This window comes from Aphis gossypii, unplaced genomic scaffold (genome assembly GCF_020184175.1).
Source record: "Aphis gossypii isolate Hap1 unplaced genomic scaffold, ASM2018417v2 Contig00007, whole genome shotgun sequence".
NCBI classification, from domain to species: domain Eukaryota; kingdom Metazoa; phylum Arthropoda; class Insecta; order Hemiptera; family Aphididae; genus Aphis; species Aphis gossypii.
The window spans coordinates 313,975-339,293 of NW_026082986.1; the positions used below are offsets into that span (position 1 = coordinate 313,975).

Here is a 25,319-nt window from a genome sequence, read left to right on the forward strand (position 1 = left end):
TATTTGCAATCATCGTGAGAACATAGCGCAATTATGTAATAATAAGTAAAAACAAATATAATAGAAATTTTAAAATGTGTTATAATTTTTTTCACTCAATTATTTAAGCCTTTGGTATTTCAACAATATAATGGGGTGGCCATCATGATGGCCTGTAAATATTTTGGGTGGCCGGGCCACCCCAGGCCATCCCTTAGCTACGTGCCTGACTTATAGTAAGTAATATATAATAGGTTATTACTTATTATAAAATAGAAGGCCAAGTATAAATAAATTTTATAATTAATGAGTATCCTCTGATGATTATACAAAGTACAAACTTTATTCTTCAAATGAAAGCCATGTTATGAACTGTAAGCATTTTAAGCAAATGATTTTAATTAAAAATTTTGTTACATTAAAATCGAAATTCAAACAAATCGTTTCTGAGTTATTAAACTTAACGATGTACCTACTATATTATTGAATACAGTAAATATATAATGGTAAGGCAGTTCAATTTTTATTTAGCCATAATATTTGTTAGTGTTTTAATGCGGAATAAAAGACAAAAACAAACAAATTTTCATAAGTAATCTACGCACTACACCCAAACACACACAAACACACCCCCCCCCCCCCCACACACACAATGCAACTCTTAAGAGTATGTGCCGACGTCATATTTTGTTTGAATATGATATGACTGCCAAGAGGGTAGGCTCCTTGGTCACCCTAGTGGTGCTCTACGCTTATTTACAACACGTCATCGCCATTCATTTTCATTTTTATAAGATGTATGATTTTTAAAAATTTTTAAATCATTTAAAATTAACATTTTTTTTTTGATTCTGAACGAAGTGATGAATGTATTGATTTTACAATGATGTATGTTTTTTTTTGTGTCTGTGTACAGCATAACTAGTCGAAATAATGCTTCAATTTCAAACTTCGGGGGTGGTTTCCGATGGAAAAGTGAATATCCTTGGTGCATTATAGAGGTACCTAAAAAGTAAACATTTTCCAACTCTTATAATATATAATAGTGATCTACACGGCACCTAATGTGCAGTAGAGCGGTACCCACTTACCCGCTTTTTTTACTTTTTCATTTAACACGAATGTATTGTTTTTGCTTATCGTGACTTTGTATATGAATAGAAATTAGTATTTATAGTATACACGGATATGTACAATGAATAATGTATTGAGTATATACCACGGACTAAGATATATCTTAGTATATAAATATAATGCATTAGTATTATATTTTAGACCGTGGTATAGACATACGAATGTTTTGAACAATGTGTAGCAATGTGCCAATGTATATTATTCTATGTAGGTTTTATTATAATTTATTATTATTAAACCAAAAGTTGTTTATACTATTTTTACCTGTAATAAAAATGTGTAAATATTTTGTGTGTTGAAAAATCGATTTTAGATGTCAACTCTATCAATTATTCATCTTTACAAACTATTTATTATAGGCACCATATATAGCGATTGGAACAAGTACGATAATATTATTGCACTTTTTCCGTACTATTATTTTTTAACTACAGAAAAACTATCGGTGTATGATTGGTATAGGAACTATCATGTTAAGCAATATTTTTGCCATGCAAGAACTTATACTTACCATTCTTTCCGCCGTGTAGGAATTTACATATTATAATATCATTTGTAGGAATTAACACATGTAATTGTTTACCTTTTATTTTCGTGTAGAAACTTATCATTCCCTGATATAATCACCCAGAAGTCAATTGAAATGATGCACGAAATGTGAACATAATAAAAAATGAATATTAAGAAAACATCAAATATATATCAATACCAAATCTAACAAACTTAAATGAAAAAAAAATGTTATTAAGGTATATGAGGATTATATAAATATATTTATTTTTTTTTTTAAATAAAAACTTTTTTATGGTTATTTGTTTAATACCTATTCTAAAATTTTAACAAAGCTTAAAAATATAATGATATAATACAAAACAAACTTAAACAGCTTTTTTGTTTTCAAATTAAATAAAAATAATTTTATATAATTTAGATGCTATATTTTAATAAAAAATAGCAGTTGTGTTATTATATTAATTATATATTATATTTCAGTATTAAAAAACAAAAATATAAAAATATCTAAATTTCAATGTAGGTAAAATTACTTTTTAATATTTAGTATATTATTTTTCCTATGCGATAAGCAGGAGTGATAAGACTTAAGTTTTAAAGTACTAGGTATTAATTATTATTACTAAACTTCCTCTGTGAATATATGGTTTTAGTTCTGGATGTTGAAGTATATATCATTATCGAGTGCAGAACAATGAACATATCAGTATAAGTTGCCAATGACATAAATAGTCTGTATATTATGACTAAAAATGAAGTTTTACATGCTGCGAAAAAGTGTATATTACCTTTTATAAGAACATATTGCAGAGCTGCAATAACTAACCATAGGACGTAGACATTCAACTAAAAATAATAACTCACAAGATTTAAGTATAAAAAAAAAAACAATTTCAAAAAAAATTAATTTTATATTACTTAATTTATTTAATAAAAATTATGTTATAAACATATTTCTACTAATGATCTTACTTCCAAACTAATTTTTAACTAAGATTAGGTGCGTATACAATAAAAATAAAAAGTATGGTTACATAATATGTCTCATTCAACAATAAATTATTTACTAGGTATCGATTGATATAGTAAAGCGTACCTACTGTCCGTAGAAATAACTTATGCTTATAATGCAACAGAATTCCATTTTTTACTTAAAATATTTTCTTTTTTCCACATCTTCTGGTGTAAGATCATTGGATTCAATAGATTCTTCGTCCATTTTCATATTTTCTTAAAATATTTAAAAATAATAATATTTTTAAAAAAAATAATTCACAATACCACAACTATTATAATATTAAATTGGAACTCTTTAAAATTATATGTATTTATAGGACTATAGAAAATGATATTGGAGATTGCGTGCTATGAACTTTTCAGTCCACCTTTTCTTATTAATTAGAAGTAAGCCGTAAAATGCACATAATCCTAAGTTCCGATATTGCTTAAAAATATGTATTTTTTATTTTTTTTTCTTAATTTATTAGTGTTTATAATACATTATATATATTTATTTATTTAATAATACATATTTTTCCATATTACATTATTATTATTAACTTTTTAGTTAATAATACCTTACTATTAAGACCATAAAATAATGAGAATAAATCCATAGTATAAATAAATAATACCGCAACATTCGCAACATAAATCTACATATTTTGAAGATTGAAGATTTCAATTGTCTATAAATAGCTAGTAGCTAGTAAAAATAGCTCAAAAAAAATTAATATTTTAAAAATTATACATTGTACCTATAGAGAATTAAAATATACTTACACTTCGTAAAAATCGAGATTTTACGATAATTATTTTCGAATTATAACAAAAAATCAAATTAATTTTATGCAAAATTGATTCAGCTTAAAAATTCCTGTTTTTTTTTTCAAATTTTTCTCGTTAATATAAAAATACATGAAATTTACTCTGAAATTTTACCATGAAATTGACCCCAATTAACTTGACCCAATTCTACCAGAAGCTACTCACAAAGATGAAAAATAATTTAATAATAGTTTAAGCATTTTACTATTCCAATAGGTAATGAAAAACTAAAATAAAAAAAACACATATCATTGTAAAATACTAAAATCTATATATATATATACATCACACTTCTCAGAATCTAAAATTATAATTACATTTTAATGTAACTTTTTTTATTGCGGTAGTGACATTTCACTAACCGGGAAAAACAATAAGACAATTAATTATTATTAAAAACGGAAATATTACCTACGCAAATCCAGTTTTTGACAAATCTACCTGTGTTGTATTTATAAATAATATTATATATATTACGAAGGGTTATTAGTTTATTACTATTATATAGGTGGCGTCTTTCGAATCAGAATAACACATCGTTACGCCCAGAAAGATTGTCATTAAAATGTTTTTACTTGGATAATTATGTACCAGGAATGTGAAGTTTTTGTAAAAGAAAAAATCGGGCGTAATCCTTACACTATATTATTAAACGGTTCGAAACTTAGGGTCTGTTATTATATCTGCAGTGGTTCACAATATTTTTAATCAACATTTCTAATTATATATTTTATTTTGATACTATAATACGACTCTACTAAAAAAAAAAATGTTTTGATATATATATATATAAGTACAGGTACTGGCATGTTGTTCATACATTTTATGTGTTCATTTTATACACAATAATTTAAATAATATTATTTTAATTCCTTGATCGGTTAATAATAGTAGACCAATAACAATAAATTTTGAGTATAGAAACCAAGAACATCAACTACAATATTATAACAGATATAAAGTCAAAAGTTTGTTTTCTTCACTTAGATAGGACTCCACGGTATTAATAAAGAGTTTTATAGGTATTTTAATTGCGAATATTTTGTTGTATTCATGTACATTTAGTTAATTTTATGCAATTTGAAATATGTTTAATTTATTACAAACATATTATTATAATTAAAATAATTAATTCTAAAATAATATTATTATACATTTTTTAGACCGATTAGTAGGTAATCAAATTTTTATATTTACCGAATGAATCTAATATGCCTGTGGCGTTGGCGTCGTTAGTTAAAGGATTTTCTTTTTTCATCTCTGAAATATAATTTCTAAGAGCCAAAATTTGTTCATCTTTATGCTTTAATGACCTTTTTAATCTTTTAATTTCTTTTTTATTTTTGTCCACTACTTTAAGCAATTTAAAATTTGCCACCATCAATGACGACTTGCTTGCAGTATTTTCAACAACAATATTGTTAAAATTAGCCAACCATGAAGGATCCATATTATTCTAAACAAAATATAAGTAAACATGTAAGTAAAAATAATATAACATAAGTTAAAATGTATTAAGAATATCAAGATTTTATATAAAATTGATTAAAGATACAAAATAAAATTTCAACGAACACGCATTTTTTCTCCCTAGATATTATAAAACTATAGGAATTATTATTTTTGGTAATATATTATATTTGTTATTTATTAAACAAATGTCTCCATTCATTCACCAAAATATCAATTTTTAATATTGCTAATATCTGACCATTTTTTCTTAAAAAATCATAATGTTTACGACTATTTGGTTAGTAGAAAATCTGTTGAAAAGTAACAATTATGAGTTTATTTCACAATAATATGAAATATATATATTTTTTAATTAACTTTAAAGTAATATGACGTTTTATAAAAAGTAATATTCTCTAATTTTGTCAAATATGTTTTTGATTTACTAAAAATAATTTAACTACTATCTGCGTTTTAAACAAATTAAATAAACATATACATATATTATTTAAAATACTGTACTAACCAAGGCTCGAAAGTATACTGAATATATTAATAAAAGAGATATCACAATAATAATGCACAACCGAATCAACCGTAAATCATAAACTAAATTTTCCGCGAAACCGCACTAGACAAAATTATGTCAACAAACAACTGTTCGGAGACGTTCGAGTTCGATATCTGATCAAACAGAATGGACAGGCGGCGGCATATTATGGAAGCAGTTCGAATTATTAGTCAGCCGTTACAGTGTAGCCGATATGGTACGGCCGCTTAAACTAAACAGTATTACTATGTATAGATGATTATCGTTGACCAATAAGGAATAAGACAGGTAACGAGTGGCTTGGCGGGGTGGTGGTGGTGTAAATTATCAAGTGTTTCTTCTTTCCCTACTTCGCACAGCTGACCAAAATTATGAGGTTTAAACGCTACTATACGCTCTTCCAACTAAAAAACGGTAGTTGGCAGCTAACCAATGTGTGTATGTCATTATTATTGTAAATTTTTATCCATTAGATGTCGTTGATCTCGTTTTATAAAATAGAAATCTAATTTTTATGGGTTATCGTCATGGTCTATCTTAAGCCATGGTTATCCTAAATATAATGGGAAACGAAAAAAAAGTCTCGGAAAAAAAAAGTCCCGGAAAAAAAGTCTCTGGGGAAAAAAGTTATATTTTTATAATAAAAAAAAAACGTATCGTTGAATCATAGTCAATAATATTATTAAAACATAACAAATAAATTATAAAAAAACCTATAGGTATATGAATTTTTATAGCTGTAAATTAATATTTTTTAACTAGATATAAATAGGTATATATAGGGAAAAAATGTCTTTGTAAAACTCTAATACTTATTAAACTTATACAATCACTCTGTATAAAATGTTAGTTTTGTTTGAAAAATACGTTTATAAAATTATGAAATCTACTATTCACATAATATAATATCTTATATACGTTAGTTTGGTGTAGAAACCCGTAAATAAAATAATAAAGTTCAGTAGGTATTATATATTTATAAATATATTAAACCCAATAATTTTTGATTTTTACCTATGGCATCGGCAGGTAATAAAATATTATCTTATAACTATTAATTGTATTACACAGTGACTATATGTATAATATAGTGCAGTAGTACAGTCGTAGCTTGTCTTACGTACGTCAAGACAGTCATTTTAAATAGTTTATGTAATTTTAATTATTCATAATGTGGAAATAGAAATGTTAATGTCCAATAAAGGCAACATTAAAATTGCATTTGAAGGTTTTTTTAAAGCTAAATAGATCAAAACATTAAGTTACAGCGCTAATAATGTATACACCCATAGGTTTTTTTATAATTACGTAATTATTTTTGTTTTTATTTTGTATTATTATGACAATAATTAGTCATCAACACTTTAAAAAATTAAATTTTTGTATCTGTTTTATATTTATTAAAAGATTTTTTATAAGCATATACCCAGCTAAAAATATTAATTTATAGCTATAATAATTCATATACCTATAGGTTTTTTTATAATTTTTGTTATGTTTTAACTTTTTATAATATTATTGACTACGATTCAACGACATGGATTTATTTTTATAAAAATATAACTTTTTTCCCCAGAGACTTTTTTTCCGGGACTTTTTTTCCTCGACACTTTTTTTCCTGCCTTCATATATAACAACCACGGACGTATTAAATATTAATATTTAAATCCTAATGGGTCATTGTAAACTCCGCCAGAATACCGGTCAAGATAAAAAGATAATAAATGGTCTAATGTAAATTCAGTCAGTTGTTTTCTTACCTGTATTGGGTATATTATGACGTAAACTCCGCAAGTTTCAAAATTCGAAATAAAAAAAAAAAAAAAAAATGACAGTATTACAGGATGCACAGGTATTACAGGTAGTATATTATAATAGTATAATGGAGACAAGACATGACTTAGAATATTTACAAATTGTATTACATTATTTATATTAGTTATATTACAATAGCGGAGTTTACATGAACCCAATTTTACCTGTTTTTTTTCTGGTGGAGTTTACAGTAAGAAAAGGTACTTGTGGCGGAGTTATTACATGCGCCCATCCTAATTTATTGTCACACCCGTATATGTTGTTTCCGTTTTACAAACGTACAACCCAGAAAAACCGTATCACGTGAATAATGATCACTAGGATTAGGGTTGTAATCCAAGTTAAATTACCAGCATTTCGCACTAGAAAGAGTTAATTTTAAACCGTGAAACATCTTTTTATTTTTTTTATATTGGAACTACAAAAAAAAAGTTATTCACGTTTGAAAAATACAAAATTTATAGATGAAACAATAAGGATTAGTGATACTAAAAAGTTAAAAACGATTTTGCACGGCTATAATGTTTTTCTTTTTATTATAATGAAAAAATTGAGTTGTTTAACTTGTACTACAGCACTATATATTAGTTCTTTTTCCCTGTTTTTACTGTGTTGTACGTTTGTGAAACGGAGACAGCACATGCGGGTATGGTGTATTGCAGGTACCTCTTTATATACCTATTCATGTTAATAACAAATATATTTGTTAGAAAATATTACATGTATATTTTTTTTTACCAGATCTACGTAAAAATATATATTACATACCCTTTGTTTAGGAGTACGAATAATGTTTTACCTACTAATTTATAATAATTGTAATTTAGATACCTAATAGCACACTAGGATTTCCAAAACAAGTAACGGAAACTTTCTTATGTCCATAGATTAAAGATCTCGATTGAAGTTTATTAAGAATTCTAGAAAAAATTAATTAAGATCTTCTAATAGTAAATTTATCATCGATAACTTCCTTGTAGGAATCAACAAAGACTTATGACAGAAATTATTCATAGTATAAATATAGATATTATCTAAAAATAAATTATTAATATTATTGCGCATAGGAAAATTTTTAAACATGTAAAAGTTAGTATAATCTAAAAGTATAGAATTATATAAAAACCGTATGACACGTAATTTATTCCAAATTTTATAATACAATGTCTATAAATACCTAATAATTATATTTATACATTATTTAAATTGTATGGTTTTAGTATGAACTATTTATAAATTATAAATAATTTAATATTAAATTTTCAAAACTAATATACTTATATAATATTGATAACTTTATATTTATAGAAAATAATCATTTAATAATTTACTGAAAATATAAGTATCTATGGTTATTTATAAATTTAATTACAACAATATTTCAAAAATATAATAGAATTGTTAATTGTAAACATAACTTCAAACACTCAAATAAGTCAAATGCCATATCGTAGTTTGATTTTCTGGTAGAAATATTTTCTATATAAGCTGAAAAACCTTAAAAAATCCTCGTACCTATTAAACTTTCAAACCTTATATATAAAAAATTAATTATGAAAAAATGTACTTCTAATTATAAAATCATTTTCAAGATATTACAAGTTTCCTCAAAATTTTAAATTTAAATGCTTATAAAAAAATATTGTAAATATAAATTTTTATAATTTATGATAATCGAAAAATTGATCTAATCCATTAGCTTACCTTTCTACTCTTAAAACTAACATTTGATAATGTAAAATGGTTTTTTTATAAATAACTTTCACTGAAATATTTGGAATAAGTTTCACATAATATCGATTACATTTTTTTATACACGCTTGAAGTTTAAATTTGGTGACATTGGATATTTAAAGAATGAATAATTATAATTTATAAATAATCATAAATTAATTGAATTAATGATCTTTAGACCACAATATTTTATAATATACCATCTTTTTTTATGTCACCAAAGTCAAATGTGTGTTAACAATACATTGGACTTTATTCTACTAAATATTAATCAAACAAAATTTTAAATATTTAAATACCTACCTTAGTAAACGGCTTTATTTTTAAATTGTACCTATTTTATCAGTATGACTGAATAATTTTAAATACATAATTAGAGAATTATCGAATCTGTAACGATTATAATTATTTTGTTATAATTTCAAAATATTATTCATGGAAACTTAAACCTTAACGTGATTTATATGTTACATCTAATGTTCTATGTATAGGTACCATTCGATTACCTATGCTATTTTATGAATATACGATCATGAATGTATACACAATAAAGATTTTGCTTTATTTTAAGATATTAACTACATATCTGTTCATAGGATGAAGCTATTTTTACTTTTTATGGTATTTACAAAAAAATGTTATAATATTTTGATTGGGACAATATTAGCGCCCCAGAAGCTATTATGTCGCGATAACGAGACTGACTTTGAAATACGGTACTTTTCCGTATATACGAGACGTCTGCGTCTGGCCTATCTCTTTTTTTTATTTTTTGATAATTTTTAAAAATCGAAATATCTCGAACTAAGTCACCTAACTTAGATACTAGGAATTTTTAATTTTACCTTCCATCAGTACAAATCAGATCCAATTTATCTGAAACTACAAGTTATTGTACATACATGTGAAAATCGTAGCATTTTATCGACTATTTATCGTGCATAGCTTCTCTCAGAATATAAAATATAACTACCTACTTTTATTTAAATGTTTTAATATTTTCAAAATAATAATACTAATTACTAATAATCTACCTAAATATTCTTGTAAGGATTATAAATTATACAGCACAAGTATTTTTATTAAGTTTAATAAATATATTCTATAATATTTAGTGTATTTATATTAATAATTGTGTGAGACAACGGAACATATACGGATGCTGGATCCTAATAGAATTTCTTGTAGGTATTAATTACCTTTAATAATTATAAATTATTTCGGTACTCATATCTATTATACATAGGTATACAGCAAATGGTTTTATATTATATGATCATCAAATTTTAATAAATAGTATAATAGTAATATAATTTAAACTAATATTATATTTATTATAGACTATAGCCATTATATATTTATTTTAAACTTGTCTTTAATGATAAAAAGTTTATGCAATTGTCAATTGATGAGTCAAAGAATATATTTGAACATTGATAATTTCTTATTTTCGAAATAATTAATGTAATGACTGATCATAATTTTATCGATATAAATAGCGAGTCACAAATATAGTCTACAATAACTTACTAGGAGAGTAGTTACTCAAGGTTGGAAATTGTGTTTTTCCCAAAATATAATTCGCTATAATTGTATTGAAATTATTAGCTAAAAATACCTTTGCTTTATAGAATTCCAAGTATGCAAAAATCATTAAGAAAACTATTTTTCGCCAAAAAAAAAAAAATTGTCTTCCGGCTGTATGATATTTCTTCATAAATTACGTTCGTCTTTTGTTTTTATTCAAAAACGAATAACAAAGTAAATTCTTGAAATTCTCACTTAATGTTTAAATTACAAATAGTATAATTTTTTTTAAATATTTTAACTCTTTTCGAGTGCTGGCGTAACGGAACTTTATTAAATAAAGCTTTTCAATGTCTATACAATTTGTAGACATTGAAAAATTAATGTTTTTTATCCAAATGACAACAATTCTTTTTCGCAGAGTCAAAATTCTTGAAAATGTATTACAAGATCTCATTAAATTAGTTCATATTATTACATAGAACTAAAAAATATGAAAAATATGTTAACAAAATTATTCTATCTTTACGAATTTTATTGTAAATTTTAGTATTCCCAATTAAATTTTCAAAATATTATGTAAGTCCATTTTAATATTTTATCTATTTATTCAATGAATCTATTCACATTGGTTCATGGTATGGTTGTATTGACATATAAGTTAATAACAACTATATAATAGGGTGTAATACGATTGCGTCCGCCCTACCGTTTTATATGCGAAAAATGCAACACGATTGCGCCCGAAACTATAATATAAGTATATTGCCCTTTAAACAATTTTTCAATATACTATTTGAAAAATGAAAATACAGTCGGACTTAGTTAACTCAAAGTTTAAGTTAAAATTTCAGTTAACTAAATTCGTCTGTAATAATATTTATTATATATTAATACAAAGGTTAACTCAAACTTTAAGCTTCAACTTTCAGTTAACCAAGTCAAACAATATTTTTAAATTCTGTATTTTAAAATTGTAGCGATCATAATAACCGCACACTTACCGTTCATGACCGCCCATTGTACACCCTTCAATATCGCTCTCATTCTATTATAAAAAGTTAAATTTGAAAGGTCGATGGTTCAAAACAGCACACGTTTTCAATATATAATTTAATTAAAATATATTTACAACCTAATGTTTTCAAATAATCAATTAAACTAATTTCGTTGTTAATGAAACGATCATATTCATTTAAAATGGATTTTTCTTTCTCCCTACATACTTTGCGTGTACGGTTCACGTTGCCATTACGAATGAGTCATTATTAAAAGTTTAAAAATAAAAAAAATTGTTAGAATTTTATACCTATATATCATATATAGTTATATTATATTTCATAGAACGTAATCGTGGTGGGTTTTTTTTCAGGTAAAAAGGTAATAAACTTGCTCCATCTTGATAATAACTATAACACAATTATTGTGTTACGTTTTTTGGTTGTAAAATGGTAAGGTGGGCGCAATCGTATTTCAACGATAATAGTAAAATAATGTGGATATATATTTTAAAATTGAACATTAAATATTAATGTAGTGTTTTCGGAATTGAATCAACCTACTGAAATACACCGACTACCGTAATATTAACAGTAAAATAAATTAGGTACTCTAATAGCAATATTAAAATATATATTATAAACTATGATAAATAAACTTAGTAATTAGCATACCACTACTACTCAACATTTAAAAAGTTAGTATTCAAATATTGATTTATTATAAAATATTCATAATATGCAGTTATAGAGTTTTTTTATTAGAAAATTACTTAATTACTGAATTAATAAAATAATTCACGAATGCTACCCCAAGTAAAAATAAATCAAAAATAAATACCTATCTGAAAATTTAATTTTTCTTTATCATGGAATTACTTCGAAAAATAGTGAAAGATAGTGAGTAATATTCAATTAAATCTTTTACTTTCCATTGTCATTCTGTAATCTAACATATAGTAATAATAGTTTTAGATTATATATTATATAAATAAATAAAAAAAACACTGCAAACATTTTTTGCCCCGATAAGGATGAGAGATTAGAATGAGGATCGAACTCGTGCCCTTAAGATTAAGAGACTTAAGCACTGAACACTGCGTCACAGAGGAATTTATTTAATAAGAGGTACCTATTTTAGTTTTTTAAACTATTGCTTTTCGTGCCGCCTTGCCAGTGTCATAAAACCAGTTTTCCGACCGCCGTGAATCGATGGAGACGACCTGTATCATAGGCCCCTGTTAACATAATATCGATTTTGGGTGTAGCTTATACGATCCATTCGAATAGTAATAATAATCATCATGACGACACTGGTGGTGAAAATCATTAATTTAAGAAATTAAAATATCTCCTATCAATTAGTGCAGTAGTCAGCGCTTAAGTCTCCTAATTTTAAGGTCACGAGTTCGATCCTCATCTTAATCTCTCATCCTTATCGAGGCAAAACATTTTTGCAGTATTTTTTTTTATTTATTTATATAATATAGTTATATTAAGCTAAAAAAATAATATAATAATATAATAATATAGTTATTACTAATTCCAAGGAATTAAGCTTTAAAATGTGATTGATGATCGTTCATAAATTGTTTTTATACGAATTAAGAAATTTCAAACATATTATAATGATGCATGATTATTATTAAATTTAAATTTTGTTATTGCATACAGTTTTTAGTTAACTATCATGGAAAACCTTCCATAAATATAATAAGTTATATAAATTAATAAAAAAAATACTGCAAAAATGTTCGCGTTAAGGATGAATGATGAGGACCGAACTCGTAACCACAAATATTAGGAGACTTATGCGTGCTGCCTACTGCACTATCGAGGATTACTATTAATTGGAGATATTTTAATTTTTAAACTATTGATTTTCGTAAGAAATTCATAATTAGATAACGAATAAATATTTTGAAGAAATCAAAAAATTTAAATAAAACTAATAATAATATTTTAAGTTTTGAACGGAGCTATAAATGTAGGTATTAATGTTAAAGTGATGTAGGTTTTTTGTATATGTATACACTAAGCACGATAGTCAATAAAATTCTACAATTTACACGTGTGGTTTTAGATAAATTGGATCTGATTTGTACTAATGAGAGGTAAAAATTCAAAATTCAAATATTTAGGTTAGGTTTCTTAGTTTGAGATATTTAGATTTTTAAAAATTAAAGGGATATACAAAAAAAGGAAGGCCAAACATTCTGTAGTATATGGCAAAGTACCGCGTATTTCAAAACCTGTACCATTGTCACGGCATAAGCGTCTGTGACATTTAATAAGTTGTCCCGATATAAATTTAATAACAATTTTTTGTAATAAATACCATAAAATAGAAAAAATAGTCATCCTTTAAATACTAAATGGGTAGATAATATTTTAAAATAATTAATTAAAACCTTTATTGTGCATAGATTATATTATAATCATATATTTATAAAATAGAATAGGTAATCGAATGGTATACATAGAATATATTAGAATTAGATATACCTATCACATAATACGTCATATAAGTTATATAAGTTATACAAATTCCTACGAATAATGTTTTGAAATTATAACAAAACAATTATAACCGTTATAGATAAGATAATTCTCTAATGTATTTAAAATTATACAGTCACGATGATAAAATAGGTACAATTTAAATATTTAAATTTTGTTTGATTAATATTTAATAGAATAAAGTCCAATGTATTGTTAACACACATTTGACTTTGGTGACATAAAAAAAGATGGTATATTATAAAATATTGTGGTCTAAAGATCATTAATTCAATTAATTTATGATTATTTATAAATTATTATTATTCATTCTTTAAATATCCAATGTCACCAAATTTAAACTTCAAGCGTGCGCATAAAAAATTTAATCAAAACTTATTCTAAATATTTGTTAACTTATTTTTTTTTTATAAATGTCGATAAAATATTTTTGACAGAGTCAAAATACTTGAATTTTTATACAAAGTTCCTCCTAAGTAAATTAAAGTAATTTTTATTGTGATACATAGGTACAATTTTAGATTTTGAACTTAGTAATGAATGTACTGATTTTACAATGACGTGTGTGTGTTTTTTTTTATTGTTATCTATTAAAGTTAAAATATTGACAAAATTTGTCAAAATCATGAATATTTGTAAAAAAAAAATTGTGTAGTTAAAAATATATAAAAAAATTTGTAAAAATAACTAAGAGTTGAAAATTTAATATAAAATATACCATACGATTGGTTTACAATCATTTTAAGAGAACTTGAGCGTTATATCTTAAGTTTAAATTTTTACGAAATCAAATATTCACGTGTAAAATAACTATTATTTACAATTAAATAATTTTAGATTTAACACACACATTAAAGTGACTTACTCAATATTTGAGGTCCAGTCGATACCTACTGTACAGCAGAGCGTTCCCATTTTACCATGCTTTCTCCCCCCCCCCCCTGATGATTTCAAAACAAATTATTGTGAATACATTTTTTATTTTAAACTCTTTAATGTATAATTTAAACATAATTTTCTATCCAAAACCACCATCAAAGTTGAAAATCAATGCATTATTTTGACTACTTATTGTATACACATACACAAAAAAACACACTTCGTAGTATTATAATTTATTTATAAAATCAATACATTCATATGGTTAGGCTACAGCCAAAAATAAAAATAATAAATGAAAATAAATTTCAACTATATACCTAAATAACAGATATAAGCAGAAATATTTTTAAAATTACACTATGTATATTAGAAAATAATAATATAAAATTATATATTATATTAGTATTATACTGGTGAAAATTTCAAATTTATATGGTTATTCGTTTTTAAATTAACTAGTTATAATAAAATAAAGAAATACTAAAAAATATTATGTGTAACAAGAATATAATTCTTCGTTATTCGATCTATAATAATTAATATTATAAATTTTGAAAAAATAATATTCGTATTAATAAAATATGATTTAATAAACAATAACAAAATAATGAAATCAAATAATATCGTTTGGTAAATTTGTCATAACTTTTTCAGTATAATTATTATAAGTTCTGATGGAAAATTGTTACATAAATTATGAGTTATCCTTGACAAGTAAAGATTATTCATCAAATTTTCGTATATTAAATGATATCATTGCAATGCTTACTTATATAATAATGATTATTGTACATACCTTGCTTAAATACACTTATTAAGACGAAAATGTATACGTTTACTGCCACCAATTTTATACGACCTGCAATTGATGTATATTCTAATCTATAACTGATTTTCTATCATTAAATACCATCAAAGAAGAAAATGTATACATTGTTTTTCTCTAAACCGTGATGCTGAACACAAAAATGAAAAATAATGGTTACATATACACACACACACACACACACATCATTATAAAGTAAATACATTTATCGGAACGCTTGCGCTACATAATCAATAAAAATTTATAATGTATACATTGAATTTACTGTTATTCTTTGTTTCTATGAAACATATGTTACCTGATTAGTAATAGTACAATATGTTTTATCTATTTATTTAAATTAATACGTCATAATGATTTGAAGCAAGTGCCAACCTACTAATCAGAATATTAAAAAGCAGCTCTTAAAGGTTGATTACCTTATGGTCATAAAAATAAAAACTTACACATCACTATTTAATATAAAAATATAATAATTTATTATTGTTTAATATTATTTTAAGCTCCTAATACATATTATTAATTCAGTATAATGTGTACAACTGTTTTTACTTAATGTTTTTGAATTTAATTTAATACTTGTCAAAGGATTTAGTTTTTATAGGATTTTATGTAGTGGTTGAGGCTGAAAAGTGAATAGACTATATATTATACATACGCAATGATTAATTGTCAGTTCTATTTGTATATTAGTCAAAAGGAATGTAACTCGAAAACATCGTTTTCGTCAATTTTTTCCACTAAAAGTAATATTTCTTAACCGGTTATTGGTATATTTAAGTACATATATTCTATTATACTGGATAACCATTTATCGAAAACAAATAATTTACATAGTTAGATTACAAAAAAATCTAGAACTTTAAAAATAAATTCTATGTACAAGTAAAACCATCTCAATTCCCAATGGCCACTGTCACGTCATCGAGGGCTATACTAAATACGATTTAAAAATAAAACCATTCTAAAATCTAAGTAATCGCGCATAATATTGTATTTGTTAGAATACAAACCAGTATTGTTATACCTATACCTATGACCTACCGACGATCAACGACGACCTAAACTTTGACCTTTCACCATTGCGTCATGTCGAATAATCAAATAGTATAATTGAATACAGACAGAATAATAACTACAATAAGAGCTGCTGATTTCTAATAAACGTTGTACCATTTTTAAATCTTCCAAACACACTACACAATGTTCATATAAATACGGTTTATCGCTAGGTGGTGTGGAGTGAACTTGAACCTTCGAAACATGTTTCATATTCACGGTGCGGTTAGTGGCATTCAGTCAGACACTTTAGCTCTTATTGTTACACCAGTACTCGACTGAAATTATTTGGATTTGGATTGTCGGTATGTAATCGTTTTATTACCATTATTATAATACTCTATTAAAGATCATAAAAAAAAATTTAAAAATATATAAATTTGTTGTAATTTTGAATAGTGTACATTAGAGAAGTAAATATGGGACATTGCATTGATATTTAGATATAATTACTCGGCTAAATTACATTTTTTAATAATATAATATTATGGCCAATGGATAAACAGTATATTCACTGACGACTTATGTTCAAATTGCAAAACATACTGTTATATAATATTATTACTCCTGTAATTTTTATAATTATATTATATTATATAATATAATAATTTTTTACCAATGAAAAACTTGTAAATTCCACTGATACTAAATTCTAAGCTGTAAAAATAAATGTTAACTCCACCAATATTATTTTTTGACTACTTTAATTTTAATTGTTTAAGTTAAAACTAAATTTGATTATCTATAATGACACACATTTTTCCCCGATTTAAGGTTAAAATTAGTTATACAATGTATCAGTATGTTCAAGGTCAAAAACGCAGTGCTTTTTAAACTTTTTTGTATTTATCGTATTTAAATTAAATTGAATATAAAATTATAATCGCCTTTTAAATCGTTGAAATGATATGACATATTTTTTTTACCTAACTATATATTATGCTAAATTTCTTACAACATTCTAAAGATGTATATTAAATAAATATTAAACATATAGGTACATACAGGTACAATGTTTTTTAACATAGCTTTGTAAATAATTTAATTATAATTTAAATGTAAATAATAAATATAAATTAATTTAGTAATAACTAAACAAAATTAGAGAATATTCTTATAAAAAATGTACCTAATGAGTGGGTTAGTATATTTCTATATATAAAAAAAAAATAAAAATAAAATATAATTATATAACAATTTATATAACTAATAAACGTTGCAAAAATGAATATATTTCGATCAAAAAATGTACTATTATTGCAGTTTACCATAAAATATGCAAAATATAAAAGTCAAATAGGTTGGTAAATGATAAAAATCCAATTGGACCGTCTCACAAAAACTGTACATACATTTTACATGTATAGTATACACATGTAAGTATACTATATAGGTAGGTACAAAATGTACCTGTATATTTGAATAATATAAACACTACGCTAGATATTAGGTAGGTACACTTTCAAACTAATATTGTACTTCAAATGGAATGAAATGAATAAAATGAATACAAATTACAATATAGGTAACCATAAGTAAAAAGCCAACGATTTGTAAAATAATTATCGGTGGAATTACTGGAATTTAATCGAAAGAAACCAAGGCCCGCTACCTATTATAATGTTATATTTATAATGCATATAAATAATAAATAGTGTATTATACAATATACATAATACTAAATCATACAACTTACAAGTACATGAAAACTATGTCTATTTTCGGTGTAAGCAAGTATCGATATTCGATAAGATAATCGACTTCCGAAAAATAATCTTTAAAATAATACATATAATTGTTAAAATAATTTAACATGTAATATTTAAAACTTGAAAATCACTTCACTAAAATACATAATTCTCACAAAATTATGACATTGGTGGTTTTTGGTATTTGGAAAATATAATTTTCGAGCCATATCACCAACCTCCTCACCCGTAATATTATCGTTATAATATTAACAACAACATAAAAATGTATTTCCAACAGCACAAAAAATTTTCTCAATATCGCAAACAATGCTCAATAGCGCCTTACAATATACCCTGATCTCTCGTCTAAGTGTAACATTGAAAATTTGTGTTCAGAAGAACCACCAACTGTATTTGTTGTTAGCTCAGTATTAAAGTAAATTGATCTATTATTACAAAACTTTAAATCATTAAAAATATCCCTGTGTTGACTTTTTACGATATTTATATTTTTTATGTAGTTATATGAATTATGAATATGTGATATGTTACAATTTAAAAATGCTCATATCTCGCTTTAAATTTTAAACAGATTATGTTCTTAACGTTAAGTTTAATAACAGGTCAATACACTTTAATACCTACAAAAACTAGCAACAAGAGAATTATTGTACTAAACACAAATTTTCCATGTTGCGCGTAGGTCAAAGAGAGGAAATAAACAGTGCGCTGAAAACCATTCATGATTATAATTATTATTTATCAATATAAACTCTAAAATAAGATAAACGTTTTCGATGGTAATAATAATTTTATTATTCCTATAAATGACTGGGTTAATCAATTTTAATAATCTAAAGTAATCATAATTTTTTTTTTCATAACTGCATTTGATATAAGATAAATAAATTAATAAATATATTCAAATGTTAAACATCATATTAATGTACACATCACAATCTCTCACATTAATATACACAGAATTTTATATATATGATGTATATTATTTTAAAATTTATTTTTGCAAGTCAAAAAATGTATTAATATAATTTACATATAATAAGGCTAATTCTAAAATTAATTATCTGAAAATCGGCAGAATATAATATGTACATGTTGGCTTCAGACATTATTTTTTAAACAGTTCTGGTTTTCCAGGTAGGTAATATAACATTATCCTCAATAATGAAGTGACATAAGAGAAAATGAGACAGTGTCGGTCCATCTAAATTTAAATTTGCAAAATAAATTTTACAATTTAATGACTAACTTGATATAAATGTTATTTTTATTTTGAGTATTTTTCTCCTATCTACTGTTAAATTTATGTTTGTAAAAGAAAATTCAAAAATAATTGTTGAGATGTATTTAAGAAAAATAACAATTAAGTCAACAAATGAATTTTACTTAATAACATATAAATGTTCTTAAACAAGTTAAAATATCACAAATAATAATTTATTTGTAAATTAAAATATAAAAAATGGCGAAAATAAGTAATCACTCTGCTGTTCATGAAGTGTCGAGTGTACTTCGTTATCGAGAAAGTCACTGTAATTTATATGATTTAAAGACTTACATTTTGCTCAAGAACCATTTTAATTTCGTAAAAATTGTTAAAAATGTACTCATTTTTTGTAAAAGTTTAAAACAAATTAGTTTTTAAAAAGTCATTTATGTTTTAGTATAGTTTCAATCCATATCTTATATGCCCAATAATCGTTGTAGTATTTCACATTACCGAGTTAATAATTTTAATAAGAAATACGAATACGAGCAGTATTTTGGATCACTTCGAAAGTAACAAAAATTGAATTTTAACTTGTATGGTTTACAAATAAAATAAGCCACGTGGCACATATTAAACTAGCTAAACACCGCTTCAAAATTGGTAGAGGAAAATATACGTTTAAACACAATAAAGTTTTTTTATCATTTATTTTTATTACGATAAATTTAAATTTAAAAAAAATTTATTATTCGAGTACTTACTTAGGTTAAATAAAATAAAACTATAAAGAAAAAAACTTGAACACAATTTATATTCTCAGCAAATTCATTCAAATTTGCTTCAATGTAAATTGAAGTAACTATAGTATGAAATAAGAATCATGTAGGTACACAGATTCAAGCAAGTGTTAGACAAAGACATATTATGCGCGGGTGATACGTACTCAAATGACCGCCAACGGAGCAGGGATGCGCGAAAAAGCATTATTTTTAATCGCTTATTAAAATTTTAGATTAAACTATTAATTTACTTTAAGAATTTTTTTTTTATCTGTTTTTAAATTTTTTTTTATTTTAATGTCTCAATTGTAATACAACAGTCTTATAGATTCTGTTGATTATGAGCGTATTAGTGAATAAAACAATTGTTTTACAAAAAACGCTTTTTTTTTTTTTTTTGTAATCGAGATCACTATTAAAAAGCAGTAAAAAAAAAAATGCTTAAACATTCTACTTTTAGGGTGATTTCTGGTAGTAAAATGAATATAGCTGGAGTATATGGAAGTAAGAAAACTAGTTTTCAAAATCAATTTTGTTTTTTTGTAATTAAAAAATAACCCTAAATTTTCGACGAAATTTTATACTAACATCTTGACATAATACAATTTTTAAAACATTTCAGATCTTTTTGTGTTATTTTTATTAATATAAATATTTGACATATTGATTAAAACTAAATTTAATAAGTGTATTAAAAATTATTAAAATTAGCATATCCTTATTAAAATAGGACTTAAACATGTGATTATCAATACAGAACTAAAAGTTTTAAATCAAATTTAAAAATAGCCATTTATATAAAATCTTTTTAATATTAGGTACTTTGCATAACGTGAATGTTTTTATCCTGAATATTCATTGTGTTAAAATAATAATAATAATAATAATTATTATAATTTATAATTATTGTAATAATAAAATCTTTCAATCTGCTACATATTCGTCAGTGGCGGCTCGTGTGCTTTGAAAGTGGGAGGGCGATATAAAATTGCTTATTTATGAAAAGTATCGAACACAAATAATATTAATGATAGTTAGTTAATTAAATCTATTTAATACATATAAATTATTATATATATTATTTAGCTATTATGTTACAACCGCTCAAAGTAAATAATAAACACACGCAAGTTCGGAATCCGTGCACATATCGGGCGATTAAAATCATCGCCCCGGCGTCAGTATTATTATTGTGTTCCCTTTCTTAATTATTGTATTCCGATCATAATTATGACGAGCGACTTTCAACATCGCCCAAGCATCACATTAGCTGCTCGGAAAATTAGTCCCGGAAAATTGTTATGGGTAATCGATTCTTAGAAGCTACAGACGCTACAGTGTTGAATGATTTATTTTATTTTCTGATAATGTTTTCATAATATTTATTAGTGTAAATATAGGAAACACAACTTTTATTTTTAAATTTTTGACAATATTATACTACAATAAAAATTTTAAATTTGATATTAAACTTATTAATAAAGTAATAAATGATAATTTTAGAAGGGGGGCTATCACCCAATCGCCCCTATTTACGAGCCGCCACTAATATTCGTGTAACGAAACAGTCTCATTTTATCGCCTGCTCCATGAGTTGCTACCAGGTCACCGGAAAAGTAAACAAATCACATAACAATTTTATTTCAATATAGGTCGGTACCTCATAGTTATATTGCACTCGGTATAACTAAGTGTCTTGTCTAATATTATTAACATCAAAATTCACTCATATTCCCCCGTTTGGTATTAATCTATGTATGACTATACTACATCGTATCAGAGATAGACAACATTTTAATTGTTATCTTCCACGTGACATTGAATAATAAAGAAGCTTGAACATTTAATAAAACATTTCTTTTAAGTTTTCTTACTAAAGTTAAAAAAAATATCATCGCAATTTAAAAAAAAAAAATAGTAACAACTGAAATTGTAATTTTCAGAAAATTCTTTAAAATCTCAAAAAATATATGTAAGTACAAATACATAACATACCTAGTAAAGATAAAATTCACAAATGCTTTTAATTTTAACACCAATTTTGTATTTGATAACTTGACTCATAAATTATTTTTATTGAAAATAAAAATTAAAAATTAGCTGTTTAGCGTTAATAAGCCACATACATTTGTTATGAAATTATGATAAATTAGAAATATAATGACTACCTATATTTATTATGTTAGAAATTTAAATTTTGACAATATAGATATTCAAACTTTATAATACCTTTGTAACTTAAAAAAATATTATTCCTAGCCACCTAGGTACTTGAAGATTGTCATCTTTACATGTGTTATTATTTATTTATTTACTCTAAAGTCTAAACTATAAAGTATGAATTTTCAAAATACATTAAGATTAACTTTAAAGTGTAGGTACTTATACCACAAACTTATTAACACTGTTTTACGGTACGTTGGTACCTATTTACAATTTACTTACTTCATAATAGCTGGTAATATACTATGAAATAACGCCTGTTATTTAACAGATTATATTATTAAATAATAAATATTTTCTTTATTCGTGATACTGACGATACTATATTACTCGTAATATTTCATTATTACAAAGACTTGAATCACAGGCTATTAGCATTTTTAAATTTTCAAATTTTTTAAGATTGTTTCTATAAATGTTGATAACAATTTTTTATGTACATCTATCAAAAAGGTTGAAAATTTAATACAAGATCCTTCAATAGTTTTTCTTATAGTAAACAAAAAATATTTAAAACTAAATTTAATAGGTAAGATATTTAATTAAAAAATAAAAAATAAAAATCATACCTTTTTGTTGTAATTCAAAATATTATATTAATCATAGGGACTTCAATATTTTTGCATTAGACACATACCTACCTATATTGTTATTTTCTAAACTAAAAAAAATCACTATTTTATATCTGCACAATGCATTCAAAAATATTTATAATAGATTTAAACTATTAATAAATTATACATTTATTTTATTAGTTTATAAAAACTTAACCTAACACTTTTCACGACATAGCTATTTATCCAATATTTTATTAAATTTAGTTAACATTTGAACTTGAAATTGGTTATGAAATCAAGTCGAAGAAATATAACATTGGTATACAGGTACACGTCGACTTTTTCAATTCGTTATTATATTGTACAGCGATTAACAATAGTTCAGTTAACTTGGAAAATTCGAAATTCTCAACAGTTATAATTTGTTTCATTGCTACTTCTACAAGTAAACTGAAAATCAACCTTGATAATATCAAAATACAGTTTATTATGTTCATCAGTCATCATTAATATTATTGTTATAGTAATTACATTATATTCTACAGAAAATACGTTTGGCATACGTTATCGCCTTAATTAATTAATAATCAAGGGAACTCATTGTCAATAATTGTTTAATGTTTTAAATTTGGTCAATTCGAAACAAATCACTGCAAACATGCGTCATACACAGTTAAAAGACTTCAATGTACGTGAAGTAAGTTAAGTATCATGAGAAACATGTATGATAGTTTATGAATTATGATTATAGTTTCGAATCGTTTTTATTTTTATTTTTTAAAACTGTTCAGTTTAGAGGTTAAACTAAATTCTACACCACTATCTATTATAGTATTGAACGGCATAATATACATTTAATCCATAAATATATTTTATTATTTTTATTTAAATTTTAAATTTTATTAGACCGACTTGAACAAATCAATAAGATCGACTGTAATTACTTCGGTTAACCTGCAGGATAATGAATACAGCTATTACTGGACTCAAAACAGCGAACAAATGGATAAGAACCCTTCAAAGGTATATATTATATTGAAAAGCTACAAATTCTATACAATTTTATTATGTGTTAAATATTTGTTGAAATTATCAATTATAATAAATTTTATACGTAAACTAATCAAAAAATATTTTAAACGTGATTTATAGTTAAAAATTGGTAGTAATACGACTAATTGTATTACCTGTAATTGTGTTAATTGTGATCTAAGCGAATATGATGTGGATGATGAAGAAGTAAGAATGATAAATAGCTCTAACACCGCCAAACATACCGATTTATTTCAGTGCAGCAATAATGAAATAAACACTGTATGTATTATTTTTATTAAATAAGAATAAATGTAGTTCGGCGAATATTTAAAATATTATGCGTGACCACATTCCAGTGTTTTTAAAATTATTTTATTTTTTAATTTGATTAGACTAATTCAGAGTTTTCAGACGAATCAATAAGATCGACTGTAATTACTTCAGTTAGCCAACAAGATAGTGAATACTACTTTACTCATGATAACAAGGAAATTAATGATATCCGTTCAGAAGTATGTATAAATATATTGAAAAACTACAAATTGAATACTATTTTATGATAATATATCATTTTTTTTTAAGTATCTATTATACCTATGTTATAATTATATAATATGTTAGCTAATCAGAAAATATTCTAAACGTAATTTTTAGTTTACTGCTTATAATAATTGTAATCCTAATGAATATTATTCGGATGATGAAGTTCAAAAAACAGATAACTTTGGCACCACTAAATATATAGATTTGTTTCAGTGCAGCGATTATGAAATGAACACTGTACGTATTAATCTTTTTTAATAACAATAAATGTATATGTATAAATATTTAAAATATTACGAGTATAATGTGTCTACATTTTAGCTTTGTTATTATAATTATTATAATTATTTAAATTGTATGTTTGATTAGACTAGCTTAGAGTGCTCCGACAAATCAATAGGATCGACTGTAATTACTCCAGTTAATCAGGAGGATAACGGTTAT

The 25,319-nt window shown here is 24.5% G+C and overlaps 1 protein-coding gene across 1 annotated transcript; it reads right to left on the reverse strand.

Moving 5' to 3' along the window:
* Positions 1 to 2,631: 2,631 nt before the first annotated feature.
* On the reverse strand, positions 2,632 to 15,892 carry LOC126552979 (uncharacterized). Its single transcript, XM_050208186.1, has 3 exons — positions 15,728 to 15,892; positions 4,651 to 4,909; positions 2,632 to 2,856 (listed from the first exon to the last, which is right to left on the reverse strand). The coding sequence occupies exons 2-3, from the start codon at positions 4,901 to 4,903 to the stop codon at positions 2,774 to 2,776; spliced, it is 336 nt and encodes a 111-aa protein (XP_050064143.1). The 5' UTR covers positions 4,904 to 4,909; positions 15,728 to 15,892; the 3' UTR covers positions 2,632 to 2,773.
* Between the last annotated feature and the right edge of the window lie 9,427 nt (positions 15,893 to 25,319).